Below are 25697 nucleotides of genomic sequence, written 5' to 3' on the forward strand. Positions count from 1 at the left end.
TGTTCCCTGATGATACAACGCTGGTGGCTGATTTGGGTGAGAAACTGCATACGTTGATCTCTTGAGTTTGGTAAAGTGTGTGAAAGGAGAAAACCGAGATTAAATGTGGATAAGAGCAAAGTTATTAGGTTCAGTAGGTATGAGGGACAGTTTAATTGGGAGGTAGGTTTAAATGGAGACAAACTGGAGGAAGGAGTGTCTTAGATATCTGGGTGTGGATTTAGCAGTGAATGGAACCATGGAAGTGGACGTGAGTCACAGACTGGGGGAGGGGGGGCAAAGGTTCTGGGAGCATTGAAGAATGTGTGGAAGACAAGAACATTATTCTTGGAGAGCAAAAATGGGTGTCTGAAGGAATAGTGGTTCCAACAATATTATATGGTTGCGATGCATGGGCTATAGATAGTATTGTGTGAAGGAGGGTGGATGTGTTGGAAATAAGATGAATTAGGACAATATGTGGTGAGGTGGTTTGATTAAGTAATGAGAGAGTAAGAGAGATGTGAGGTAATAAAGAGTGTGGTTGAGAGCAGAGGAAGGTGTATTGAAATGGTTTGGTCACATGGAGAGAATGAGTGAGGAAAGATTGACAAAGAGGATACGTGTGTCGGAGGTGGAGGGAACGAGAAGTGGGAGACCAAATTGGAGGTGGAAGGATGGAGTGAAAAAGATTTTGAGTGATCGGGGCCTGAACATACAGGAGGGACGATGTGGTATACCAGGGTCAATGTGCTGTTAATGGATTGAACCAGGGCATGTGAAGTGTCTGGGGAATCATGGAAAGCTTTGTAGGGCCTGGATGTGGAAAGGGAGCTGTGGTTTTGGTGCATTACACATGACAGCTAGAGACTGAGTGTGAATGAATGTGGCCTTCGTTTTTTCCCAGTGGTGCCTCGCATGCACACAGGGGGAGGGGGAAGCCATTTCATGTGTGGCAGGGTGGTAGCAGGAATGGATGAAGGTAGCATGTATGAATATGTACAGGTGTATGTTTGTACGTCTGTGGATGTATAAGTATGTATATGTTTAAATGTATAGGTATGTATATGTGCGTGTGTGGGCATTTATGTATATACAACATGTGTATGTGGGTGGGTTGGGCCATTCTTTCGTCTATTTCATTGTGCTAACGCGGGAGACAGTGACAACGTTATTTATTTATTTATTTATTATACTTTGTCACTGTTTCCCACGTTAGCAAGGTAGCGCAGGGAAAAAGATGAAAGAATGGCCCAACCCACCCACATACACATGTATATACATACACATCCACACACAGCACATATACATACCTATACATCTCAACGTACGTGTGTATATATATATATATATATATATATATATATATATATATATATATATATATATATATATATACACAGACATAGACATATATACACATGTACATAATTCATACTGTCAGCCCTTATTCATTCCCGTCGCCACTCTGCCACACATGAAATGACAACCCCTTCCCCCTGCATGTGCGCCAGGTAGCGCTAGGAAAAGACAACAAAGGCCACATTCGTTCACACTCAGTCTCTAGCTGTCATGTATAATGCACTGAAACCCTAGCTCCCTTTCCACATCCAGGCCCCACAAAACTTTCCATGGTTTACCCCAGATGCTTAACATGCCCTGGTTCAATCCATTGACAGCTCGTCGACCCTGATACACCACATCGTTCCAATTCACTCTATTCCTTGCACACCTTTCACCCTCCTGCATGTTCAGGCCCAGATCACTCAAAATCTTTTTCACTCCATCTTTCCACCTCCAATTTGGTCTCCCACTTCTCCTCGTTCCCTCCACCTCTGACACATATATCCTCTTTGTCAATCTTTCCTCACTCATTCTCTCCACGTGACCAAACCATTTCAAAACACCCTCTTCTGCTCTCTCAACCACACTCTTTTTATTACCACACATCTCTCTTACCCTTTCATTACTTACTCGATCAAACCACCAACCACATGTTGTCCTCAAACATCTCATTTCCAGCACATCCACCCTTCCTGCACAACCCTATCTATAGCCCACGCCTTGCAACCATATAACATTGTTGGAGCCACTATTCCTTCAAACATACCCATTTTTGCTTTCCAAGATAACATTCTCAACTTCCACACATTTTTCAACACTCGCAGAACTTTCGCCCCCTCCCCCATCCTATTATTCACTCCCACTTCCATGGTTCCATCCGCTGCCAAATCCACTCCCAGATATCTAAAACACTTCACTTCCTCCAGTTTTTCTCCATTCAAACTTACCTTCCAATTGACTTGTCCCTCAACCCTACTGTACCTAATAACCTTGCTCTTATTCACATTTACTCTCAGCTTTCTAATTTCACACACTTTACCAAACTCTGTCACCAGCTTCTGCAGTTTCTCACCCGAATCAGCCACCAGTGCTGTATCATCAGCGAACAAGAACTGACTCGCTTCCCAAGCTCTCTCATCCACAACAGACTGCATACTTGCCCTTCTTTCCAAAACTCTTGCATTCCCCTCCCTAACAGCCCCAGCCATAAATTAAACAACCATGTAGACATCACACACCCCTGCCGCAAACCAACATTCACTGAAAACCAATCACTTTCCTCTCTTCCTACACGTACACATGCCTTACATCCTCGATAAAAACTTTTCACTGCTTCTAACAACTTGCCTCCTACACCATATATTCTTAATACCTTCCACAGAGCATCTCTTATCAACTGTTATCATATGCCTTCTCCAGATCCATAAATGCTACATACAAATCCATTCGCTTTTCCAAGTATTTCTCACATACATCTTTCAAAGCAAACACCTGATCCACACATCCTCTACCACTTCTGAAACCACACTGCTCTTCCCTAATCTGATGCTCTGTACATCCCTTCACCCTCTCAATCGATATTCTCCCATATAATTTCCCAGGAATACTCAACAAACTTATACCTCTGTAATTTGAACACTTACTCTTATCCCCTTTGCCTTTGTACAATGGCACTATGCAAGCATTCTGCCAGTCCTCAGGCACCTCAATATGAGTCATACATACATTAAATAACCTTACCAACCAGTCAACAATACACTCACCCTCCTTTTTAATAAATTCCACTGCAATACCTCCTTCCAAAACATCTTTTTGTTCTCCCTAAAATTTAATGATACTCTCTCACCCCAATTCTCATTTGCCCTCTTTTTCACCCCTCGCACCTTTCTCTTGACTTCCTGCCTCTTTCTTTTATACATCTCCCAGTCATTTACATTATTTCCTTGCAAAAATCATCCAAATGCGTCTCTCTTCTCTTTCACTAATCTTCTTCTTCATCTCACCACTCACTACCCTTTCTAATCTACCCACCTCCCACACTTCTCATGCCACAAGCATCTTTTGCACAAGCCATCACTGCTTCCCTAAATACATCCCATTCCTCCCCCACTCCCCTTACATCCTTTGTTCTCACCTTTTTCCATTCTGTACTCAGTCTCTCCTGGTACTTCCTCACACAAGTCTCCTTCCCAAGCTCACTTACTCTCACCACTCTCCTCACCCCAACATTCTCTCTTCTTTTCTGAAAACCTCTACAAATCTTCACCTTCGCCTCCACAAGATAATGATAAGACATCCCTCCAGTTGCACCTCCCGGCACATTAACATCCAAAAGTCTCTATTTCATGTACCTATCAATTAACACAATCCAATAACGCTCTCTGGCCATCTCTCCTACTTACATATGTATACTTATGTATATCTCTCTTTTTAAACCAGGTATTCCCAATCACCAGTCCCTTTTTCAGCACAAATCAACAACCTCTTCACCATTTCCATTTACAACACTGAACATCCCATGTACACCATGGGGTGTTCAGTATATTAAAAAAATAATATATATATATATTTTTTTTGCTTTGTCGCTGTCTCCCGCGTTTGCGAGGTAGCGCAAGGAAACAGACGGAAGAAATGGCCCAACCCACCCCCATACACATGTATATACATACATCCACACACATATATATATCTTTTCTTTCTTTTAAACTATTCGCCATTTCCCGCGTTAGCGAGGTAGCGTTAAGAACAGAGGACTGGGCCTTTGTGGAATATCCTCACCTGGCCCCCCTCTGTTCCTTCTTTTGGAAAATTAAAAAAAAACGAGAGGGGAGGATTTCCAGCCTCCAGCTCCCTCCCCTTTTAGTCGCCTTCTACGACACGCAGGGAATACGTGGGAAGTATTCTTAATCCCCCATCCCCAGGGATAACATATATATATATATATATATATATATATATATATATTTTTTTTTTATATACTTTGTCGCTGTCTCCCGCGTTTGCGAGGTAGCGCAAGGAAACAGACGAAAGAAATGGCCCAACCCCCCCCCCCCCCATACACATGTACATACACACGTCCACACACGCAAATATACATACCTACACAGCTTTCCATGGTTTACCCCAGACGCTTCACATGCCTTGATTCACTCCACTGACAGCACGTCAACCCCTGTATACCACATCGCTCCAATTCACTCTATTCCTTGCCCTCCTTACACCCTCCTGCATGTTCAGGCCCCGATCACACAAAATCTTTTTCACTCCATCTTTCCACCTCCAATTTGGTCTCCCTCTTCTCCTCGTTCCCTCCACCTCCGACACATATATCCTCTTGGTCAATCTTTCCTCACTCATTCTCTCCATGTGCCCAAACCATTTCAAAACACCCTCTTCTGCTCTCTCAACCACGCTCTTTTTATTTCCACACATCTCTCTTACCCTTACGTTACTTACTCGATCAAACCACCTCACACCACACATTGTCCTCAAACATCTCATTTCCAGCACATCCATCCTCCTGCGCACATCTCTATCCATAGCCCACGCCTCGCAACCATACAACATTGTTGGAACCACTATTCCTTCAAACATACCCATTTTTGCTTTCCGAGATAATGTTCTCGACTTCCACACATTTTTCAAGGCTCCCAAAATTTTCGCCCCCTCCCCCACCCTATGATCCACTTCCGCTTCCATGGTTCCATCCGCTGACAGATCCACTCCCAGATATCTAAAACACTTCACTTCCTCCAGCCTCTCTCCATTCAAACTCACCTCCCAATTGACTTGACCCCCAACCCCACTGCACCTAACAACCCTGCTCCCATCCACACCCACTCCCAACTTTCCTCTTCCACACACTTTACCAAACTCAGTCACCAGCTTCTGCAGCTTCTCACATGAATCAGCCACCAGCGAACAACAACTGACCCACCTCCCAAGCTTTTTTCTTTTCTTTCATACTATTTGCCATTTCCCGCGATAGCGAGGTAGCGTTAAGAACAGAGGACTGGGTCTTTGAGGGAATATCCTTACCTGGCCCTCGCTTCTCGGCCTTTTGGCTAAGATCAAAGTGTAGTATATATATATATATATATATATATAGTGAGTACTCCTGGGATATTATATGGGAGGGTACTGATTGAGAGGGTGAAGGCATGTACAGAGTATCAGATTGGGGAAGAGCAGAGTGGTTTCAGAAGTGGTAGAGGATGTGTGGATCAGGTGTTTGCTTTGAAGAATGTATGTGAGAAATACTCAGAAAAACAAATGGATTTGTATGTAGTATTTATGGATCTGGGGAAGGCATATGATAAGTCGATCAAGATGCTCTGTGGAAGGTATTAAGATTATATGGTGTGGGAGGTAAGTTGCTAGAAGCAGTGAAAAGTTTTTATCAAGGATGTAAGGCATGTGTACGAGTAGGAAGACAGTAAAGTGATTGGTTCCCGGTGAATGTTGGTTTGCGGCAGGGGTGCGTGGTCTCAATGGTTGTTTAATTTGTTTATGGATGGGGTTGTTAGAGGGAGGTACCTCGAATGCAAGAGTTTTGGAGAGAGGGGCAAGTATGCAGTCTTTTGTGGATGAAAGGATTTGGGAAGTGAGTCACATGTTGTTCACTAATGGCTGATTCGGGTGAGAAACTGCAGATGCTGGTGACCGAGTATGGTAAAGTGTGTGAAAGAAGAAAGCTGAGAGTAAATGTGAATAAGAGCAAGGTATTAGGTTCTTGTATGTACATGTTTACTGTTTCCTGCATAGCAAAGAAGCAACAGAAATGAACGAAGAAATGGCCTCATTCACTTGCATCCACTCTGTAGCTGTCACGAATAATGCACTGAAACCAGGGCCCTTTATCCAAAACCAAACTAACAAAGAACTTTCTGAGGTTTCCCCCAATCACATCATATGTCTGTTGTCAGTCCGCTGACAGCACATCGTCCACTGGATACCACACTGCTCTACTTAGTCTATTGCTTGCACCCCTTACACCTGACTAGATGTTCTGGCCTTAAGCACTCAAAGCGTCTTTCACTTCACCCTTTCCAACTCTCCTTAGTTTCTCCTTTTCTTATTCCCTCTACTTCTGAAATGTATACCCTCTTTTATTAATCATCATCTCACTCATCCTCTCCAAATGTCTAAGCTGTTTCAGCACACCCTCTGCAGTTATCTCATACAGACTTCTTTCACCACTGTATCTTACCCTACCATTTCCTGTATTCGATCAACCCTCCTCACATCATCAACTGTCCTCAAAAATTTTATTCCCAAGACATCTACCTATACTCTGTGCATGCTACTATCCTCTTAATCACAACCCTCCCATACAACTTACCAGGTACATTCAGCAAACTTAATCCAATGTCATTCAAACATTCACTCCTTTGCCTTTAAATAATGGTACTACACAGGCATTCCATCAATCCTGAGGCACCTCACAGCAAGCCATACATATACTGAAAACCTTTAACTAATCAACAACATGGTCACTCCCTTTAAAATATACAACAGCAATCCCAACCACTCAGTTACTCTGCTGCACTTCATTTTATGCAAGGCTTTCACCACCTTTTTGCACCAAACCAATTGCCATGACTTTCCATTTTATATACCTCCAAGTCTGAAACACTTCACATCTGCCACCCTGACTTGATGCCACTTCTTTTTTCATGTTTGTTTAGTTTCTGGTGTCAGAAAATATAGCTTCAGGAACAGACTACAAACATCTCTAGTTATGTATAATGCCCCCTACAACAATTGCTTCATCTTCCCCTGAAAAATCAATCATATGCTTGGGCACCACACTTTTTCTTCATTTTTGAGAATTATCTTAACTTGTGTACAATTAATTTAGTCATTACACTGTAATATTTAAAGAAAATCCTTGTAAACATGCTTCTTGTCTCTTGATTGTTTCAAAAAGAGTCTATAATATGAAAAAATGGTCAAGTACTGCTGGAGGACAAGAAATTATGAATAAAATGCAGACAAACGCTTCTTTTAATACTCAGACTCAAAAATGTTCATCAGATTTCTAATAAAAGTTTTCATAAATTTGTCATGGTAAAAATATATATTACAAGACTATTAAATGCTTGAATAATTTTTTTTCTACAATTTATTTACAGAAACCTGTATACTATTTCTAATAACATGTTTTTGATCACTTACTTCTTGTTCTGCTTTTCTTCTGACTCGGCCTTGTTGTTGCACTGTGCGGTTGTGTCTTCGTGGGAACAGGGCTAAGAGATGCCACATCTCTTGTTCTTTTCACTTTTGCACGACTCTCCAATTTCTTAGTTTTGCCAGTATTTTTGTTACTTGGTATTGGGTCTTGGATAAGAGACTCATCTTCACTATCTGTTACTTCACTGGAACAAGATTCAAAAAGGTTTCCTGATTTACGAGTTTCTTTTGTCTTATCTTTACTAACCTTCAATAGATCAGAGTTAAGATCTCTTCTTGTAGTTTTACGTAAGCGACTAAACTCAGATTCTTTTGCATAGGCCTCAGGACTTTTAAGGTGAAGAAGCAATTTTGGTTGTCTCCCTTCCTGTGTGTGATCAACTGGCAGCAAGGTTGACTCTAAATTTATTTCACTAAGTTCCTGTGTTTCATTTACAAATGTTATATTACTGATGACACTTTTCTCAGCCTGAGGGGTACTAATTGCACGTATTAAGTCCTCTCTACTCTTGCCTTTTTGTGGAGTGTGTGTTGATATGTTCTGATCAGCTGAGAATGAACCACATGGATGTGGATCCACATGACTCTTGTTTTTCTGTAGTGTTTTTAACACAAGAGTCTCAGCACTTTTTTCTCTAAAGTCACTACAACTAGCTCTCCGCTGTCTCATTTCAATCGAAATTTTTTGTGAAGACTTGCTGGACAAATCAAAGCATGGAACATCAATACTCTTCCTTCTGGCCAGAACAGCTCTGCTGGTAAGTAAGGCCTTCCTGAGCTCATTTCGATTGGAAACTGAGGTTCTGTTAGCTGAATCAATTATGGAAGTTGGGTTCTCTTTGCCTGGGGTTAATATTCGTTTTACAAGAGGTGGGGAGGAACCCACAGTATCTGTTTGAACACCACTCTCACCTATTCCTTCAGTATGGTTATCGACTTGCTCTTGATTATTCTCAGTCTCCTGACCAACATCATGTTCCACTTCATCTGTCCTCTCCTCTTCTACCCACTGTTCTTGATCAAACCGCCGTAAATCAAATTCTATTTCCTTTGCCAGGTGTTTGTCTCCTGCAAGGATCTCTTTTACCTGAGGATTGAAACATTCCAATTAGAAGTAACAAAAACATCAAAATGTTATTTAATATTACTTTATTACACAATCCATATCAACAATCTTTCTTTCTTTCATACTATTCGCCATTTCCCGCCTCAGCGAGGTAGCGTTAAGAACAGAGGACTGGGCCTCTGAGGAAACATCCTCACCTGGCCCCCTTCTCTGTGCCTTCCTTTGGGGAGAGAGAGAGAGAGAGAGAGAGAGAGAGAGAGAGAGAGAGACGAGGGGGAAGATTTCCAGCCCCCCGCTCCCTTCCCTTTTAGTTGCCTTCTACGAAACGAAGGGAATACGTGGGAAGTATTCTTTCTCCCCTATTCACTGCTTATACTTTTGACCAATATGGATTATATGTAAGAAGTTTTAAGTGAAGGAGCTCAGATACAGAAGAAACTGTAATACAATCACTATGAGTTTAAAAATCATGCAAAGGCTAATGTTCTCAAGGATCCTCCAACTTATTCCTCTGGGTTCAAGCTCACATTGTTATCGACAATACTATAGGTATATTATTCTTACTATACTTAATTGCTGTTTCCTGCGTCAGGGAGGTAGTGCCAGGAAACAGATGAAGAATGGCCCATCCATTCATATATCGGTGAAGAGGGCAAATGGGGAGGTAATAACAAGTAATGAAGTGAGGAGATGGAGTGAGTATTTTGAAGGTTTGTTGAATGTGTTTGATGATAGGGTGGCAGATATAGGGTGTTTTGGTTAGGGTGGTGTGCGAAGTGAGAGGGTGAGGGAGAATGGTTTGGAAACAGAGAAGAGGTAGTGAAAGCTTTGCGGAAGATGAAAGCCAGCAAGGCGGTGGGTTTGGATGGTATTGCAGTGGAATTTATTAAAAAAGGCGGTGACTGTGTCGTTGATTGGTTGGTAAGGATTTTCAATGAATGTATGGATCATGGTGAAGTGCCTGAGAATTGACAGAATGCATGCATAATGCCATTATACAAAGGCAAAGGGGATAAAGGTGAGTGTTCAAAATAAGTTTGTTGAGTATTCCTGTGAAATTATATGGGAGAATATTGATTGAGAGGGTAAAGGCATGTACAGAGCAGCAGACTGGGGAAGAGCAGTGTGGTTTCAGAAGTGGTAGAGGATGTGTGGATTAGGTGTATGCTCTGAAGAAGGCATATGATAGGGTGGATAGAGATGCTTCGTGTAAGGTTTTAAGAGCATATGGTGTGGGAGGTAAGTTGTTAGAAGCAGTGAAAAGTTTTTACCAAGGATGTAAGGCATGTATGCAAGTAGGTAGAGAGAAAAGTGATTGGTTCCCAGTGAATGTCGGTTTGTGGCAGGGGTGCGTGATGTCTCCATGGTTGTTTAAATTGTTTATGGATGGGGTTGTTAGGGAGGTGAATGCAAGAGTTTTGGAGAGAGGGGGAAGTATGCTGTCTGTTTTGTATGAAAGGGCATGGGAAGCACGTCAGTTGTTCGCTGATGATAGAGCACTGGTGGCTGATTCAGGTGAGAAACTTCAGAAGTTGGTGATTGAGTTTGGTAAAGTGTGTGAAAGTAGAAAGTTGAGAGTAAATGTGAATAAGAGCAAGGTTATTAGGTTCAGTAGGGTTGAGGTGACAACTAATTGGGAGGCAAGTTTGAATGGAGAAAAACTGGAGGAATTGAAGTGTTTTACATATCTGGGAGTGGACTTGGCAGCGGATGGAAGCGGAAGTGAGTCACAGGGTGGGGGAGGGGGCAAAGGTTCTGGGAGTGTTAAAGAATCTGTGGAAGGTGAGAATGTTATCTTGGAGAGCAAAAATGTATATGTTTGAAGGAATGATGGTTCCAACAATGTTATATAATTGCGAGGCATGGGCTATAGATAGGGCTGCTATCTCAACCACACTCTTTTTATTATCACACAATTCTCTTATCCTTTCATCACTTACTCTATTAAACCACCTCACACCGCATATTGTCCTCAAATATTTCATTTCCAACACATCCACCCTCCTCGTTACAACCCTATCTATAGCCCATGCCTCGAAACCATACAACATTGTTGGAACTACTATTCCTTCAAGCATAGCCAATTTTGCTCTGAGATAATGTTCTTTCCTTCCACACATTCTTCATCACTCCCAGAAACATCATCCCCTCCCCCACCCTGTGACTTATCCGCTTCCATAGTTCCATCCACTGCTAAGTCAACTCCCAGATATCTAAAACATTTCACTTCCTCCAATTTTTCTCCATTCAAACTTACATCCCAATTAACTTGTCCTTCAAACCTAATAACCTTGCTCTTATTCACATTTAATGTCAACTTTCTCCTTTCACACACTTTTCCAAACTCAGTCACCAACTTCTGCAGTTTCTCACCCAAATCAGCCATCAGTGCTGTATCATCAGCGAACAACAACTGACTCACTTCCTAAGCCTTCTAATCCCCAACAGACTGCATACTTGCCCCTATCTCCAAAACTTTTCCATTTACCTCCCTAACCACCCCATCCATAAACAAATTAAAGAACCATGGGGACATCACACACCCATGCCACAGACCAACATTCACTGAGAACCAATCACTCTCCTCTCTTCCTACTTGTAAACATCCTTGGTAAAAACTTTTCACTGCTTTTAGTAACTTACCTCCCACACCATATACTCTTAAGACCTTCCTCTTACAAATTCATCTGTTTTTCTAAGTATTTCTCACATACATCCTTCAAAGCATACACCTGATCTACACATCCTCTACCACTTCAGAAAACACACTGCTCTTCCCCATTGACGCTTTGTACATGCCTTCACCCTCTCAATCAATACCCTCCCATATAATTTCCCAGGAATAATCAACAAACATAAGCCTCTGTAGTTTGAACATTCACCTTTATCCCCTTTGCCTTTGTGTAATGGCACTATGCATGTATTCCACCAATCATCAGGCACTTCACCCTGGTCCATACACACACTGAATATCCTTACCAACCAATCAACAACACAGTCACCCCTTTTTTTAATAAATTCCACTGCAATACCATCCAAACCCACCAGGTTGCCAGATTTCATCTTCTGCAAAGCTTTCACTACCTCTTCTCTCTTAACCAAACCATTCTCCCTAACCCTCTCACCTTGTACACTACACTGACCAAAACAACCTATATTTGCCACTCTATCATCAAACACATTCAACAAATCTTCAAAATACTCACTCCATCTCCTTCTCACTACTTGTTATTACTTCCACACTGTCCCCTTCCCCAATATTCCCATTTGTTCTCTATGCACATTATTTACCTCCTTCCACAATATCTTTTTATTCTCCCTAGAGTTTAATGATACTAAAGACATAACATGCAATAATTTTAGCTAGGTTGTGCCCCACCTGAGTATACCAACTCGCCAAAGAATTTTCATCCCCAGACTCACTTGGATGCTGTATACACTTAAAGGAAAGGAATCAAGCCCCCTTAAGATGAAACTACTACCTTAAAGATGCCTTTATCTAAATGATCTTGAAAATTAAAACTTACTTTTCTATCTACCTAAATTTTTGACACCCAATCCCTCTGGAAATTCCCATCAAGAGGGTGGCCAATGCAAAAGATTCTCCACATAACCCTGTCCTTACCCTCCCCCCCTTGCATATGCCACTTGCTCTCCTTGAAGGAACTCAATTAATGAGAAAATCCATTCCAAACAACATTTAAAATAGCTTGTCTTTTAAAAATATAATATTCAAAAAACATGCATATCATCAGAAAGTGCAGATGTAATTTCAAAAAAGAATAAGTGGGAATGTTTCCTCCTTTCCCAACTTTCTTTTTTTTCTTCCATACTATTCGCCATTTCCCGCATTAGCGAGGTAGCGTTAAGAACAGAGGAGTGGGCCTTTGAGGGAATATCCTCACCTGGCCCCTTTCACTGTTCCTTTTTTTTTTTTTTTTGGGGGGAGAGAGAGAGAGAGAGAGAGAGAGAGAGAGAGAGAGAGAGAGAACAAGAGGGGAGGATTTCCACCCCCCCACTCTCCCCCCTTTTAGTCACCTTCTACGACACTCAGGGAATACGAGGAAAGTATTCTTTCTCCCCTATCCCCAGGGATAAATTTTCCTTTCCTTTCCCAACTATGCCCTTAAAATTTTGACTACTTATTGTAAAATCCAGAATGTGATTACTGTCTGTGCATTACAGGGAAATTAATTTTATACTCATGGAGTTTTATCTGTCTCTGCATGAGTGTGTGCATTTATGCACTTCAAATTCCTATTAAAATAATACTCCACATGTGATCAAGACCTATTGTACTACAAAGGAATCAAAAACATCTCAAGTACCTTGACATAAACGTACCTCATTTTTGTAATCCTTCATGATCTCCTTCAGATAAAGCAAGAGGTGCTTCATGAGAGGCGAGCGATTTTCTTCCAGTTTATGCTTAACAGCAATAAGAATTGGGACAATATTTTCAATCACATTGCGCTTCACTACCTATTGAATACAAAAACAAATTAAAAACTTGCAGCTACAAAACAGCATAACAGTTCTACTTTTCAATCTAAATACATACAAATGTTATTATATATACATATCCCAAACTTTCTTAAATAAACTTTTCTAATCTACAAGACTCATGCAACCCCATATAAAATGTTCTGGCTAAATCTATTTTGTATCATATGCACAAATTATACCGAAAAAAAGAAAACATTCAAGGTAAGTAAATCACCTAACTACAAGTCACTAAACAATATTTTCTTTATTCATTTATACTTTCCCTAGGATCACTTTCTCAGAAAGGATCCTGGTATTACCAAGAATCTCCTTTCTTGAGGCCTCTGCAGCCCAAGGCTTCACTACATCCAGTAGTATGGAAACGATGGGCTCTTTTAGTGTGAACAGCTCTTCAATGAGATATACCCAATGATAAAGCCTTGCCAAAAATTACTCACTCACAGTCTAACCTTGTTCAAGCGATATCTGGTAACACCACGACTCTTTCACTGAAATTGGTCCTGGGATAATTATATGTAAACTGGACTGAATATGGTAGTGAAAGGAACCATGGAAGATAAAGTGAGCCACAGGATGGGTGAGAGCAAAGGTCCAGGGCACATCTCAGTTATGTGTGGAAAGGGGTCACTATCTGTAAGGGAAAGGTGGGTATGTTTAATGGTATAGTACTCAAGTAGGTGCTATATGGATGAGGCAAAAATAAAAAGAAGGTGGAAGTTTTGGAAATTAAATGTTGGAGGACAATATGATACAAAGAGTATGTATCAGAGAGCTGTAGAGGGTGTGCTGAAATGGTTTGGATGTCTGGAATGGATAAGTGAAGAGGGGATGACAATGATGGAATACATATCAGAAGTGGACGGAACAAGGAAATGGAGAAATACCATGGAGGAGGTGGAAATATGGAGTAGAAGATGCTTTGAAGGTTCAAGGCCCAAGCATACAGGAGGAAGTCTGGCAAGCAAGGGATCGAAAGCATTGGAACAAAGTGGTATACAGAGGACAATGTGCTGAACTAGGGCATATGAAGTGGTTTGTTAACCATGGAAATGTCTGTAAGACCCAAATCTGGGGCTCTGGTTTCACCAAAGAGGCCATTTCTGTGTCTATTCCAGGTACTAACTCATTAACGCAGGAAACTGCGAAGGAGTATGGAAAAATTCTTTATTTTTTCGAACGTTTGCCACATCCTGCATTTATGAAGCAGTTCCAGGAACAGATGACGAAATGGCCTCATTCACTCGTATCCACTCTCTAGTTCTATATAATACAACAAAACCACAGCACCCTCTCTACAACTAGACCCAACACATACAGCCACGCTCTTCCATTTTTTTTTTTTAATCTAAAACCTGCCTTGCACCCATACAGCACTGTCAAGACTAACTGAAACATCAACTGCATTCTTCTTTACCCTCACAAATGGTGATCTCTCTTCCAGCACCCTCCACAGTGCACCCAGGACCTTACCTCCTCATACATCCTATGGATTACTTCAGGTCCCATGGTTCTATCTCCTGCCATTTTCAATCCCACAAATCTATAACACAAACACACACAACATCCGACCTTAAACACACAAATGCAACAAACTAATTGCCCTCAAACCACTTATTGGTGCTGGGTTCAGACACACAAAAAAAATCCAATAGCATCCTCTACAAACACCTTTCTCTCTTACCTCATCAGTTCTTGTTGAGTTAAATCACTTCACATACTGCCATCAAGCATTTTGTTTCCAACACATCCACCATCTTCCATACATTTTTATCTATAGCCCACCTCACATCCATAAAGCACCATCAAGACTATTATCAATCATTTTCCAACAACCTCCTCAGTGCACTCAGGACCTCAGCTCTCTCACCCAACCTATGGATTACTTCAGCTCTTGTGGTCCATCTGCTGCAATTTCCACTCCCAGACATTTATAATGCACACACACAACATGGTGGTGGCGGTGGTGTGTGTGTCTGTGTGTGTGTTTGCCATTTCATGTGTGGCGATGGGAATGGATGAAGGCAGCAAGTATGAATATGTACATGTGTTTATATGTATATGTTTGTGTATGTATAAGTATGTATACATTGAAATGTATATTTATGTGTATATGTGATACAGCGCTGGTGGCTGATTCATGTGAGAAACTGCAGAAGCTGGTGACTGAGTTTGGTAAAGTGTGTGAAAGAAGAAAGTTAAGAGTAAATGTGAATAAGAGCAAGGTTATTAGGTACAGTAGGGTTGAGGGTCAAGTCAATTGGGAGGTGAGTTTGAATGGAGAAAAACTGGAGGAAGTGAAGTGTTTTAGATATCTGGGAGTGGATCTGGCAGCGGATGGAAACATGGAAGCGGAAGTGGATCATAGGGTGGGGGAGGGGGCGAAAATTCTGGGAGCCTTGAAGAATGTGTGGAAGTCGAGAACATTATCTCGGAAAGCAAAAATGGGTATGTTTGAAGGAATAGTGGTTCCAACAATGTTGTATGGTTGCGAGGCGTGGACTATGGATAGAGTTGTGCGCAGGAGGATGGATGTGCTGGAAATGAGATGTTTGAGGACAATGTGTGGTGTGAGGTGGTTTGATCAAGTAAGTAACGTAAGGGTAAGAGAGATGTGTGGAAATAAAAAGAGCGTGGTTGAGAGAGCAGAAGAGGGTGTTTTGAAATGGTTTGGTCACATGGAGAGAATGAGTGAGGAAAGATTGACCAAGAGGATATATGTGTCGGAGGTGGAGGGAACGAGGAGAAGAGGGAGACCAAATTGGAGGTGGAAAGATGGAGTGAAAAAGATTTTGTGTGATCGGGGCCTGAACATGCAGGAGGGTGAAAGGAGGGCAAGGAATAGAGTGAATTGGAGCGATGTGGTATACCGGGATTGACGTGCTGTCAGTGGATTGAATCAAGGCATGTGAAGCGTCTGGGGTAAACCATGGAAAGCTGTGTAGGTATGTATATTTGCGTGTGTGGACGTATGTATATACATGTGTATGGGGGTGGGTTGGGCCATTTCTTTCGTCTGTTTCCTTGCGCTACCTCGCAGACACGGGAGACAGAAAAAAAAAAAAAAAAAAAGTGTGTATGGGTATTTATGTATATACATGTGTACGTGGATGGGTTGGGCCATTCCCCATCTGTTTCCTTGTGCTACCTCGCTGACATGGAAGATGGCGATTTAGAAAAAAAAAAAAAAAAAAAATCTCCAGGGTTTCCTGCAGCTTCAAAGTTGTGTTTCAATCAGCAGCAGGGACAGGATGGCCTTTTTTTGGAGTGAATTTTGTAACAAGGGTGTACTCTAATGATACAAACTCTTCAAAGGTGAGTTTTCCCCTACAGCATAACTATAAGCAGGAGGAGTCCAGTAATGCCTGTATAACATCAAGGCCTGAAAATGCAAAGGGGTGTGAGGCATGCATAAGATAGAGTGAACTGGAGTAATGTGGTATACAGGGGAAGATGAGGTGTTGGTGGGCTGAACCAGGAAACATGAAGCAGTCTAGAGAGATCATGCAAAGGTCTTGAGGCCTGGTTGTGGAGATGGGGCTCTGGCTTTGATGAATTAAACATGACAGCTAGAGTGAATGAGGCCATTCTTCATGTGGTATACAGGGGAAGATGTGCTGTTGGTAGGCTGAACCAGGGCACATGAAGCAGTCTAGAGATCATGCAAAGGTCCTTGAGGCCTGGTTTTGATGAATTAGACATGACAGCTAGAATGAATTAGGCCATTCCTCATTTGTTCCTGGCACTACCTTCCTATTACAGGAAATGGCAAACGAGGAGAATGTATGACAGTAAAGGGGTTGGTGTGAGTGGAAGGCCACCTGTGATATGGGTAAATAGGGTGAAGGAATGCTAGAGAGAGAGAAACAGAGGAAGAATGTGTGGTGGAATGATGTATGCAAGGGAGGTATGTAAGGACTGGGATAAGTGGAGACTTTTGCCATGGGTACAACTTGATGGGAGTTCCAGGAAGGAATGGGCATCAAAGATAGACAGATAGGCACACAAACATAAAAAAAATTAATATATATTTTCTTCCTCTAATCACTATTATCTCTTCACAATTTTCAACTTTAGTGAGGTAGTGCAAGGAACAGATGACTGAGCCTTAAAGGAAAAATCCTCACTGCTCCTACTGGAAAGTGATAATATGAGATGGGATAACTTCCAGCCCCCTCCCCCTCTCTTCTTAGTCACCTTCTATGTCATGCAGAAGTTATCTGAATGAAATTCTTTCTCCCCTGTCCCCAGGATATTAAATTCAAGGATAAATGATGCAAAATCAACTTAATGCTCTGGTATAAACTGTGAGTCTTTAATGATCACAGCTTTGAGAAACTGCACTCTCCAGATGCCACTATGATGGGAGTAATCAACCTCCAGTATCCAAATGCTGATGAGTAGTCAAACTTAAGACAATCATAAAAGATTTATTTCTACTGCATATCTGTGCTCTTTCTTAAGTCTTTAACTGTACATCTCACCTTGGTATTGTACAGAGCTTGAAACTGCTTTAAGCATACATTTCTTGGTTTTCACTGCATTTTAATGGACTACTTTCTTCTGAAGTAAGTGGCATGAGTGAGTAAAAAGCTTTAATGTGAGCAGCTTCAAAACTTTGCTGTACATGAAACTATGTTTAACTGAATCCTTGAGTTACATACAACCAGAATGAGATAAAATACCTCAATTAAGTGGTTTTTGCATAAGAAATGATAAATTCTTACTAAACACACTATTATAACTAAAGAAATCAAAATGTATCCGTGGACATAAAAATGAGGTAAAGCACGTCCGTTAAATGATACATGCATCTTTCATACAATGTATCCACATTTTCTATAATAGTTTACAAGAAACAGCTTATACATTGTTTTTTTCATATTCTGTCTGGAGTATATTTTAGAGAAAACCTGAGTCAAGCAATCTTAAATTTTTCAGAACATGCCTAAACTGAAGATAACACCAACACATAGAATTCTCTGAAATCGTGTAAATTATTCTTCAAAAGATGTTTTAAGTTTTATATATTATTTCTGTCAGATGATCAACATTTTACAAAGTCAAAGTGCAGCTATAACTTCCAGATGAAATTTTATAACCAGTGTAAATTTTTTATCACAAACTATTACAAATACAAAAAATACTATGTTTTGGTGTTATTTTAACAATGCCATGCAAAACAAAAATGCTAAAATTCATACAATATGATAGCTCCAAAATGCTGTTGTATACAACTGAAAAATGGCTTTTCATTTATTAACATGAATAACTAAGGAAGAAAATGTATTACGTATTGAGACAAGGCAAATAAGGAACAATTAAAGCTAAGGTATAAGAGAAACTTTCTCGTGATTACCTTGTTTATCCCATGATTCTGAGAAAAATGCATGAAATTCTTTTAGCTATATATTCATGATCATCATCACCAACTATAAAAAGTACTATATATAAATAATGACTCATATGTTTTCATATCTAAATCAGTCTTTTTCAAACAATTAAAACTTTTATCCTGGATAGGGATGAGGTAAGCCATGATTAAATTTTAAGCAAAGAAGAGGCATTAAAACACTTGCAACAATATTTCTATCTGCCAGTCTACCTTCTTGTATATATACAGATGGTAGAAGTATGTTCAAAACACCTTTCCAGGACAATGGCCAATGAAGTTGTATTCAACACCACTTGGCCATCATTACAGAATACCTCAAATACATAAAACAGTTTTGAAGCATTTTTCATGTGATGATGATAGATGGATAATCGTGCTAAATGACCAAAAAAGGTGGTAATAATAATAATTATTATTATCATTAATATCAAACTTTGTCGCTGTCTCCCACATTAGCAAGGTAACGCAAGGAAACAGACGAAAGAATGGCCCAACCCACCCACATACACATGTATATACATAAACGCCCACACACACACATATACATACCTATACATTTCAATGTATACATACATATACATACACAGACATATACATATATACATAATTCATATATGCTGCTTTCAATTATCCCCGCCACACCTGAAATGGCACCCCCCTCCCCCCACGTGCGTGAAAGGGAGCACTAGGAAAAGACAACAAAGGCCACATTCGTTCACACTCAGTCTCTAGTTGTCATGTGTAATGCACCATTACCACAGCTCCCTTTCCACATCCAGGGTCCACAAAACATTCCATGGTATATCCCAGACGCTTCACATGCCCTGGTTCAATCCACTGACAGCACATCGACCCCAGTATACGACATCGTTCCAATTCACTCTATTCCTTGCACGCCTTTCACCCTCCTGTATGTTCAGGCCCTAAACACTCAAAAAATTCTTTTTCACTCCATCCTTCCACCTCCAATTTGGTCTCCCACTTCTCATTCCCTCAACCTCTAACACATATATCCTCAATCATTCTCTCCATGTGACCAAACCATTTCAATACATCCTCTTCTGCTCTCTCACCCACACTCTTTTTATTACCACACATTTCTCTTACCCTTTCATTACTTAATCGATCAAACCACCTCACACCATATATTGTCCTCAAACATCTCATTTCCAACACATCCACCCTCCTCCGCACAACCCTATCAATGGCCCATGCTTCATAACCATATAACATTGTTGGAACCACTATTCCTACAAACATACCCATTTTTGCTCTCCGTGATAACATTCTCATCTTCCACACATTCTTAAACGCTCCTAGAACCTTCACCCCCTTCTCCACCCTGTGTTCCACTTCCATGGTTCCATCCGCTGCCAAATCCACTCCCAGATATATAAAACACTTCACTTCCTCCAGTTTTTCTCCATTCAAACTTACCTCCCAATTTACTTGTCCTTCAAGACTACTGAAACTAATTATCTCGCTCTTATTCACATTTACTCTCAGCTTTCTTCTTTCACACACCACATCAAACTCAGTCACTAACTTCTGCAGTTTCTCACCTGAATAAGCCATCAGGGCTGTATCAACAGCGAACAACAACTGACTCACTTCCCAAGCTCTCTCATCCACAACAGACTGCATACTTGACCCTTTCTCCAAAACTCTTGCATTCACCTCCCTATAACCCCATCCATAAACAAATTAAACAACCATGGAGACATCATGCACCCCTGCCACAAACCAACATTCACTGAGAACCAATCACTTTCCTCACTTCCCACCTGTACACATGCCTTACATCCTCGACAAAAACTTTTCACTTCTTCTAGCAAGTTACCTCCCACACCATGTACTCTTAATACCTTCCACAGAGCATCTCTATCAACTATCATATGCCTTCTCCGGATCCATAAATGCTACATACAGATCCATCTGTTTTTCTAAGTATTTCTCACATACATTCTTCAAAGCAAACACCTGATCCATACATCCTCTACCACTTCTGAAGCCACACTGCCCTTCCTCAATCTGATGCTCTGTACATGCCTTCACCCTCTCAATCAATACCCTCCCATATAATTTCCCAGGAATACTCGACAAACTTATACTTCTGTAATTTGAACACTCACCTTTATCCCCTTTGCCTTTGTACAATGGCACTATGCATGCATTCTGCCAATCCTCAGGCACTTCACCATGAACCATACATACATTGAATATCCTCACCAACCAGTCAACAACACAGTCACCCCCTTTTTTAATAAATTCCACTGCAATATCATCCAAACCCACCACATTGCTGGCTTTCATCTTCCACAATGCTTTCAATACCTCTTCTCTGTTTACCAAACCATTCTCCCTGACCCTTCCACTTTGCACACCACCTCAACCAAAACACCCTATATCTACCAATCTATCATCAAACACATTCAACAAACATTCAAAATACTCACTCCATCTCCCTCTCACTTCACTACTACTTGTCATTACCTCCCCATTTGCACCCTTCACCGATGTTCCCATTTGTTCTTGTCTTATGCACTTTATTTACCTCCTTCCAAAACATGTTTTTACTCTCCCTAAAATCTAATGATACTCTCTCGCCCCAACTCTCATTTGCCCTCTTTTTCACCTCCCTAAAATTCAATGATACTCTTTCATCCCAACTCTCATTTGCCCTCTTTTTCATCTCTTGCACCTTTCTCTTGACCTCTTGCCTCTTTCTTTTGTACATCTCTGTCATTTGCACTATTTCACTAACATTCTTACTTCTTCATCCCACCAGTTACTACCCTTTCTAATCTACCCACCTCCCACCTTTCTCATGCCACAGGCATCTTTTGTGCAAGCCATCACTGCTTCCCTAAATACACCCCATTCCTCCCCCACTCCCCTTACATCATTTGCTCTCACCTTTTTCCATTTTGTACTCAATCTCTCCTAGTACTTCCTCACACAAGTCTCCTTTCCAAGCTCACTTACTCTCACCACTCTCTTCACCCCAACATTCTCTCTTCTTTTCTGAAAACCTCTACATATCTTCACCTACTCCTCCACAAGATAATGATCAGACATCCCTCCAGTTGCACCTCTCAGCACATTAACATCCAAAAGTCTCTCTTTCATGTGCCTGTCAATCAACAAGTACTCTAATAACGCTCTCTGGCCATCTCTCCTACTTACATATGTATACTTATGTATATCTCTCTTTTTAAACCAGGTATTCCCAATCACCAGTCCTTTTTCAGCACATAAATCTACAAGCTCTTCACCTTTCCATTTACAAGAATGAACACCCTATGTACACCAATTATACCCTCAACTGCCACATTACTCACCTTTGCATTCAAATCACCCATCACTATAGCCTGGTCTCGTGCATCAAAGCTGCTAACACACTTAGCTGCTCCCAAAACACTTGCCTCTCATGATCTTTCTTCACATGACCAGGTGCATAGGCACCAATAATCACCCATCTCTCTCCATCCACTTTCAGTTTTACCCATCGTGCATCAAAGCTGCTAACACACTTAGCTGTTCCCAAAACACTTGCCTCTCATGATCTCTGACTCCATCCACTTTCAGTTTTACCCATCGTGCATCAAAGCTGCTAACACACTTAGCTGTTCCCAAAACACTTGCCTCTCATGATCTTTCTTCACATGACCAGGTGCACAGGCACCAATAATCACCCATCTCTCTCCATCCACTTTCAGTTTTACCCATATCAATCTAGAGTTTACTTTCTTACACTCTATCACATACTCCCACAACTCCTGCTTCAGGAGTAGTACCACTCCTTCCTTTGCTCTTGTCCTCTCATCAACCCCTGACTTTACTCCCAAGACATTCCCAAACCACTCTTCCCCTTTATCCTTGAGCTTCGTTTCACTCAGAGCCAAAACATCCAGGTTCCTTTCCTTAAACATACTACCTATCTCTCCTTTTTTCTCACCTTGGTTACATCCACACAAATTTAGACACCCCAATCTGAGCCTTCATGGAGGATGAGCAATCCCTGCATGACTCCTTCCTCTGTTTCCCCTTTTAGAAAGTTTAAAGTATAAGGAGGGGAGGGTTTCTAACCCCCTGCTCCGGTCCCCTTTAGTCGTCTTCTACAACACGCGGGGAATGCATGGGAAGTATTCTTTCTCCCCTATCCCCTCAAATATATATAACAGTTTTGAAGCATTTTTTCATGTGATGATGATGATGATATACAGACAATGATGCTAAATGATTAAAAAAGGTGGTAATAATTTTGGAGACAATCTTGAGGTTGGTAAAAGTAATGATTAATTGTTTTCCTTAAAGTGACAAAAAGCAAACTTACATGGGCAATGATAATATAATTGAAAATTTAATATAAACAAACTATACCGGACTTTACAGCTTCAATGTTGTTTTCAGGAATATGTTTTTTCCATCAAATATGTAATAAATAGTCATAACTGCTTTTCTTTTCTTTTTTTCGCTGTCTCCCGCGTTTGCGAAAGAGCGCAAGGAAACAGACAAAAGAAATGGCCCAACCCACCCCCATACACATGTATATACATACATCCACACACGCAAATATACATACCTACACAACTTTCCATGGTTTACCCCAGACGCTTCACATGCCCTGATTCAATCCACTGACAGCACGTCAACCCCGGTATACCACATCGATCCAATTCACTCTATTCCTTGCCCTCCTTTCACCCTCCTGCATGTTCAGGCCCCGATCACACAAAATCTTTTTCACTCCATCTTTCCACCTCCAATTTGGTCTCCCACTTCTCCTCGTTCCCTCCACCTCCGACACATATATCCTCTTGGTCAATCTTTCCTCACTCATTCTCTCCATGTGACCAAACCATTTCAAAACACCCACTTCTGCTCTCTCAACCACGCTCTTTTTATTTCCACACATCTCTCTTACCCTTACGTTACTTACTCGATCAAACCACCTCACACCACACATTGTCCTCAAACATCTCATTTCCAGCACATCCACCCTCCTGCGCACAACTCTATCCATAGCCCACGCCTCGCAACCATACAACATTGTTGGAACCACTATTCCTTCAAACATACCCATTTTTGCTTTCCGAGATAATGTTCTCGACTTCCACACATTCTTCAAGGCTCCCAGAATTTTCGCCCCCTCCCCCACCCTATGATCCACTTCCGCTTCCATGGTTCCATCTGCTGCCAGATCCACTCCCAGATATCTAAAACACTTTACTTCCTCCAGTTTTTCTCCATTCAAACTTACCTCCCAATTGACTTGACCCTCAACCCTACTGTACCTAATAACCTTGCTCTTATTCACATTTACTCTTAACTTTCTTCTTTCACACACTTTACCAAACTCAGTCACCAGCTTCTGCAGTTTCTCACATGAATCAGCCACCAGCGCTGTATCATCAGCGAACAACAACTGACTCACTTCCCAAGCTCTCTCATCCCCAACAGACTTCATACTTGCCCCTCTTTCCAAAACTCTTGCATTCACCTTCCTAACAACCCCATCCATAAACAAATTAAACAACCATGGAGACATCACACACCCCTGCCACAAACCTACATTCACTGAGAACCAATCACTTTCCTCTCTTCCTACACGTACACATGCCTTACATCCTCGATAACTGCTTTTATAATTCAAAAATCAACATGTCTGACCATGAATTGCAATACTGAAAATAATGATCTTACAAGCATGTAAATACTCCCAATCAAGGTTGACAATCATATCTCTAATGATTAATTTAACAAAAACATAAAAAGCTACAACAAACTCAATTTAAATACCACTTCAATTTCTCTTAAAACACAGCAAAGCTATGCAGACAATAAAAAGTCCAAGTGTTGTAAATGCAACATGTTGACTTCTATACCTAAATCATCTTTCCTGCATTGGTGAAGTAGCCATTTGTCTACAATTCCTTTAAAGATTTCACTACTAACTCCTTGTAGGTCTTTTAACTAGCAATACATTAAAAGTATCTAAAGTTTCTTGCTTGACTCTTCAATATCTTCGTTTAATGCCTCTTAATATATTCTAAGGAATTCTTGTTGATCTGATTACCCCGTTCCTCCCAAAATGTGAAATGCAACATGTTGACTTCTATACCTAAATCATCTTTCCTGCATTGGTGAAGTACACTGAACTATGAGTCTATAGATATCATATTTACTGATAAACAGAGTTAAGGAATTTAATCAAATCTGATGCATAAAGCCTTCCTAGATTCCAACCAGTCTGACATCACATCACTTTTATGAGGTGTAAAATTCAATATCATATGGTAAGGAGAGAACATTTCCTATAATAACACTATTATGTTGTGTGTGTGTGTGTGTGTGTGTAACATGCAGTCAATAGACTGACCTAGGGTATGTTAAGGAAAATTATGGAGTTACTCTGTGGGGCCTGGCTGTGGAGGGTAGGGCCCATTTTCAGCACATTATAAATGACAGCATGATAGCTACAAAAGGTATTTAAGCAAATGAGACTAATGTATGTCTGTTCCTGCCCAGGAAGTTTTCTTTTTTGAAAATATGTTTCTTTTCAAAAATCTACTTAATTTTATACATGAATTATGATTGTAGGTGTTGCTCCCACAGTCTATTGTAAATGGTTTTGTGTTCTAAAGCTTATAACCAATTTTTAGCAGCTAAAAGATAAATGAGGCATAGAGATCATCACTAAAGAATCTATCATACCTAACTGCTGTTTCCTGCATCAGCAAGGTAGCACCAGGAAACAGACAAAGAATGGCCCATCCACTCATATACACACATATATACATAAATGCCACATAAACACATATACATACACAGGCATATACATGTATACACAAGTACATATTCATACTTGCCTGCCTTCATCCATTCCTGTCGCTACCCCACCCCACAGGAAACAGCATCGCTACCCCCCGCTTCAGCAAGGCAGTGCCAGGAAAAAAAAAAAAAAAAGGCCACATTCGCTCACACTCATCCTCTAGCTGTCATGTGTAATGCACCTAAACCATAACTCCCTAACCACATCCGGGCCCCAAAGACCTTTCCATGGTTTACCCCAGACACTTTACGTGTCCTGGTTCAGTCCACTGACAACACGTCGACCCAGGTATACCACAATGTCCAGTTCACTCTATTCCTTGAATGCCTCTCACCCTCCTGTATGTTCTGCCCCTGCTCGCTCAAAATATTTTTTCACTCCAT

At 40.9% G+C, this 25697-nt stretch overlaps 1 protein-coding gene across 3 annotated transcripts in view; it reads right to left on the minus strand.

Moving 5' to 3' along the window:
- Positions 1-7299: 7299 nt before the first annotated feature.
- LOC139748688 (condensin-2 complex subunit D3-like) overlaps positions 7300-25697 on the minus strand; it is a 59163-nt gene continuing 40765 nt past the window's right edge. For 2 of the 3 annotated variants that reach the window (XM_071661998.1, XM_071661996.1), the window contains exons 14-16: positions 18444-18461; positions 12926-13063; positions 7300-8602 (exon numbers count right to left, since the gene is read on the minus strand). In XM_071661998.1, coding sequence (XP_071518099.1) covers positions 7493-8602; positions 12926-13063; positions 18444-18461 — 1266 coding nt within the window. In that variant the 3' untranslated portion in view covers positions 7300-7492. The remainder of the gene's footprint in view (positions 8603-12925; positions 13064-18443; positions 18462-25697) is intronic. The other variant, XM_071661997.1, reaches the window with a different exon arrangement.

Source organism: Panulirus ornatus, chromosome 5 (genome assembly GCF_036320965.1).
Source record: "Panulirus ornatus isolate Po-2019 chromosome 5, ASM3632096v1, whole genome shotgun sequence".
In the NCBI taxonomy this organism is placed as follows: Eukaryota; Metazoa; Arthropoda; class Malacostraca; order Decapoda; family Palinuridae; genus Panulirus; species Panulirus ornatus.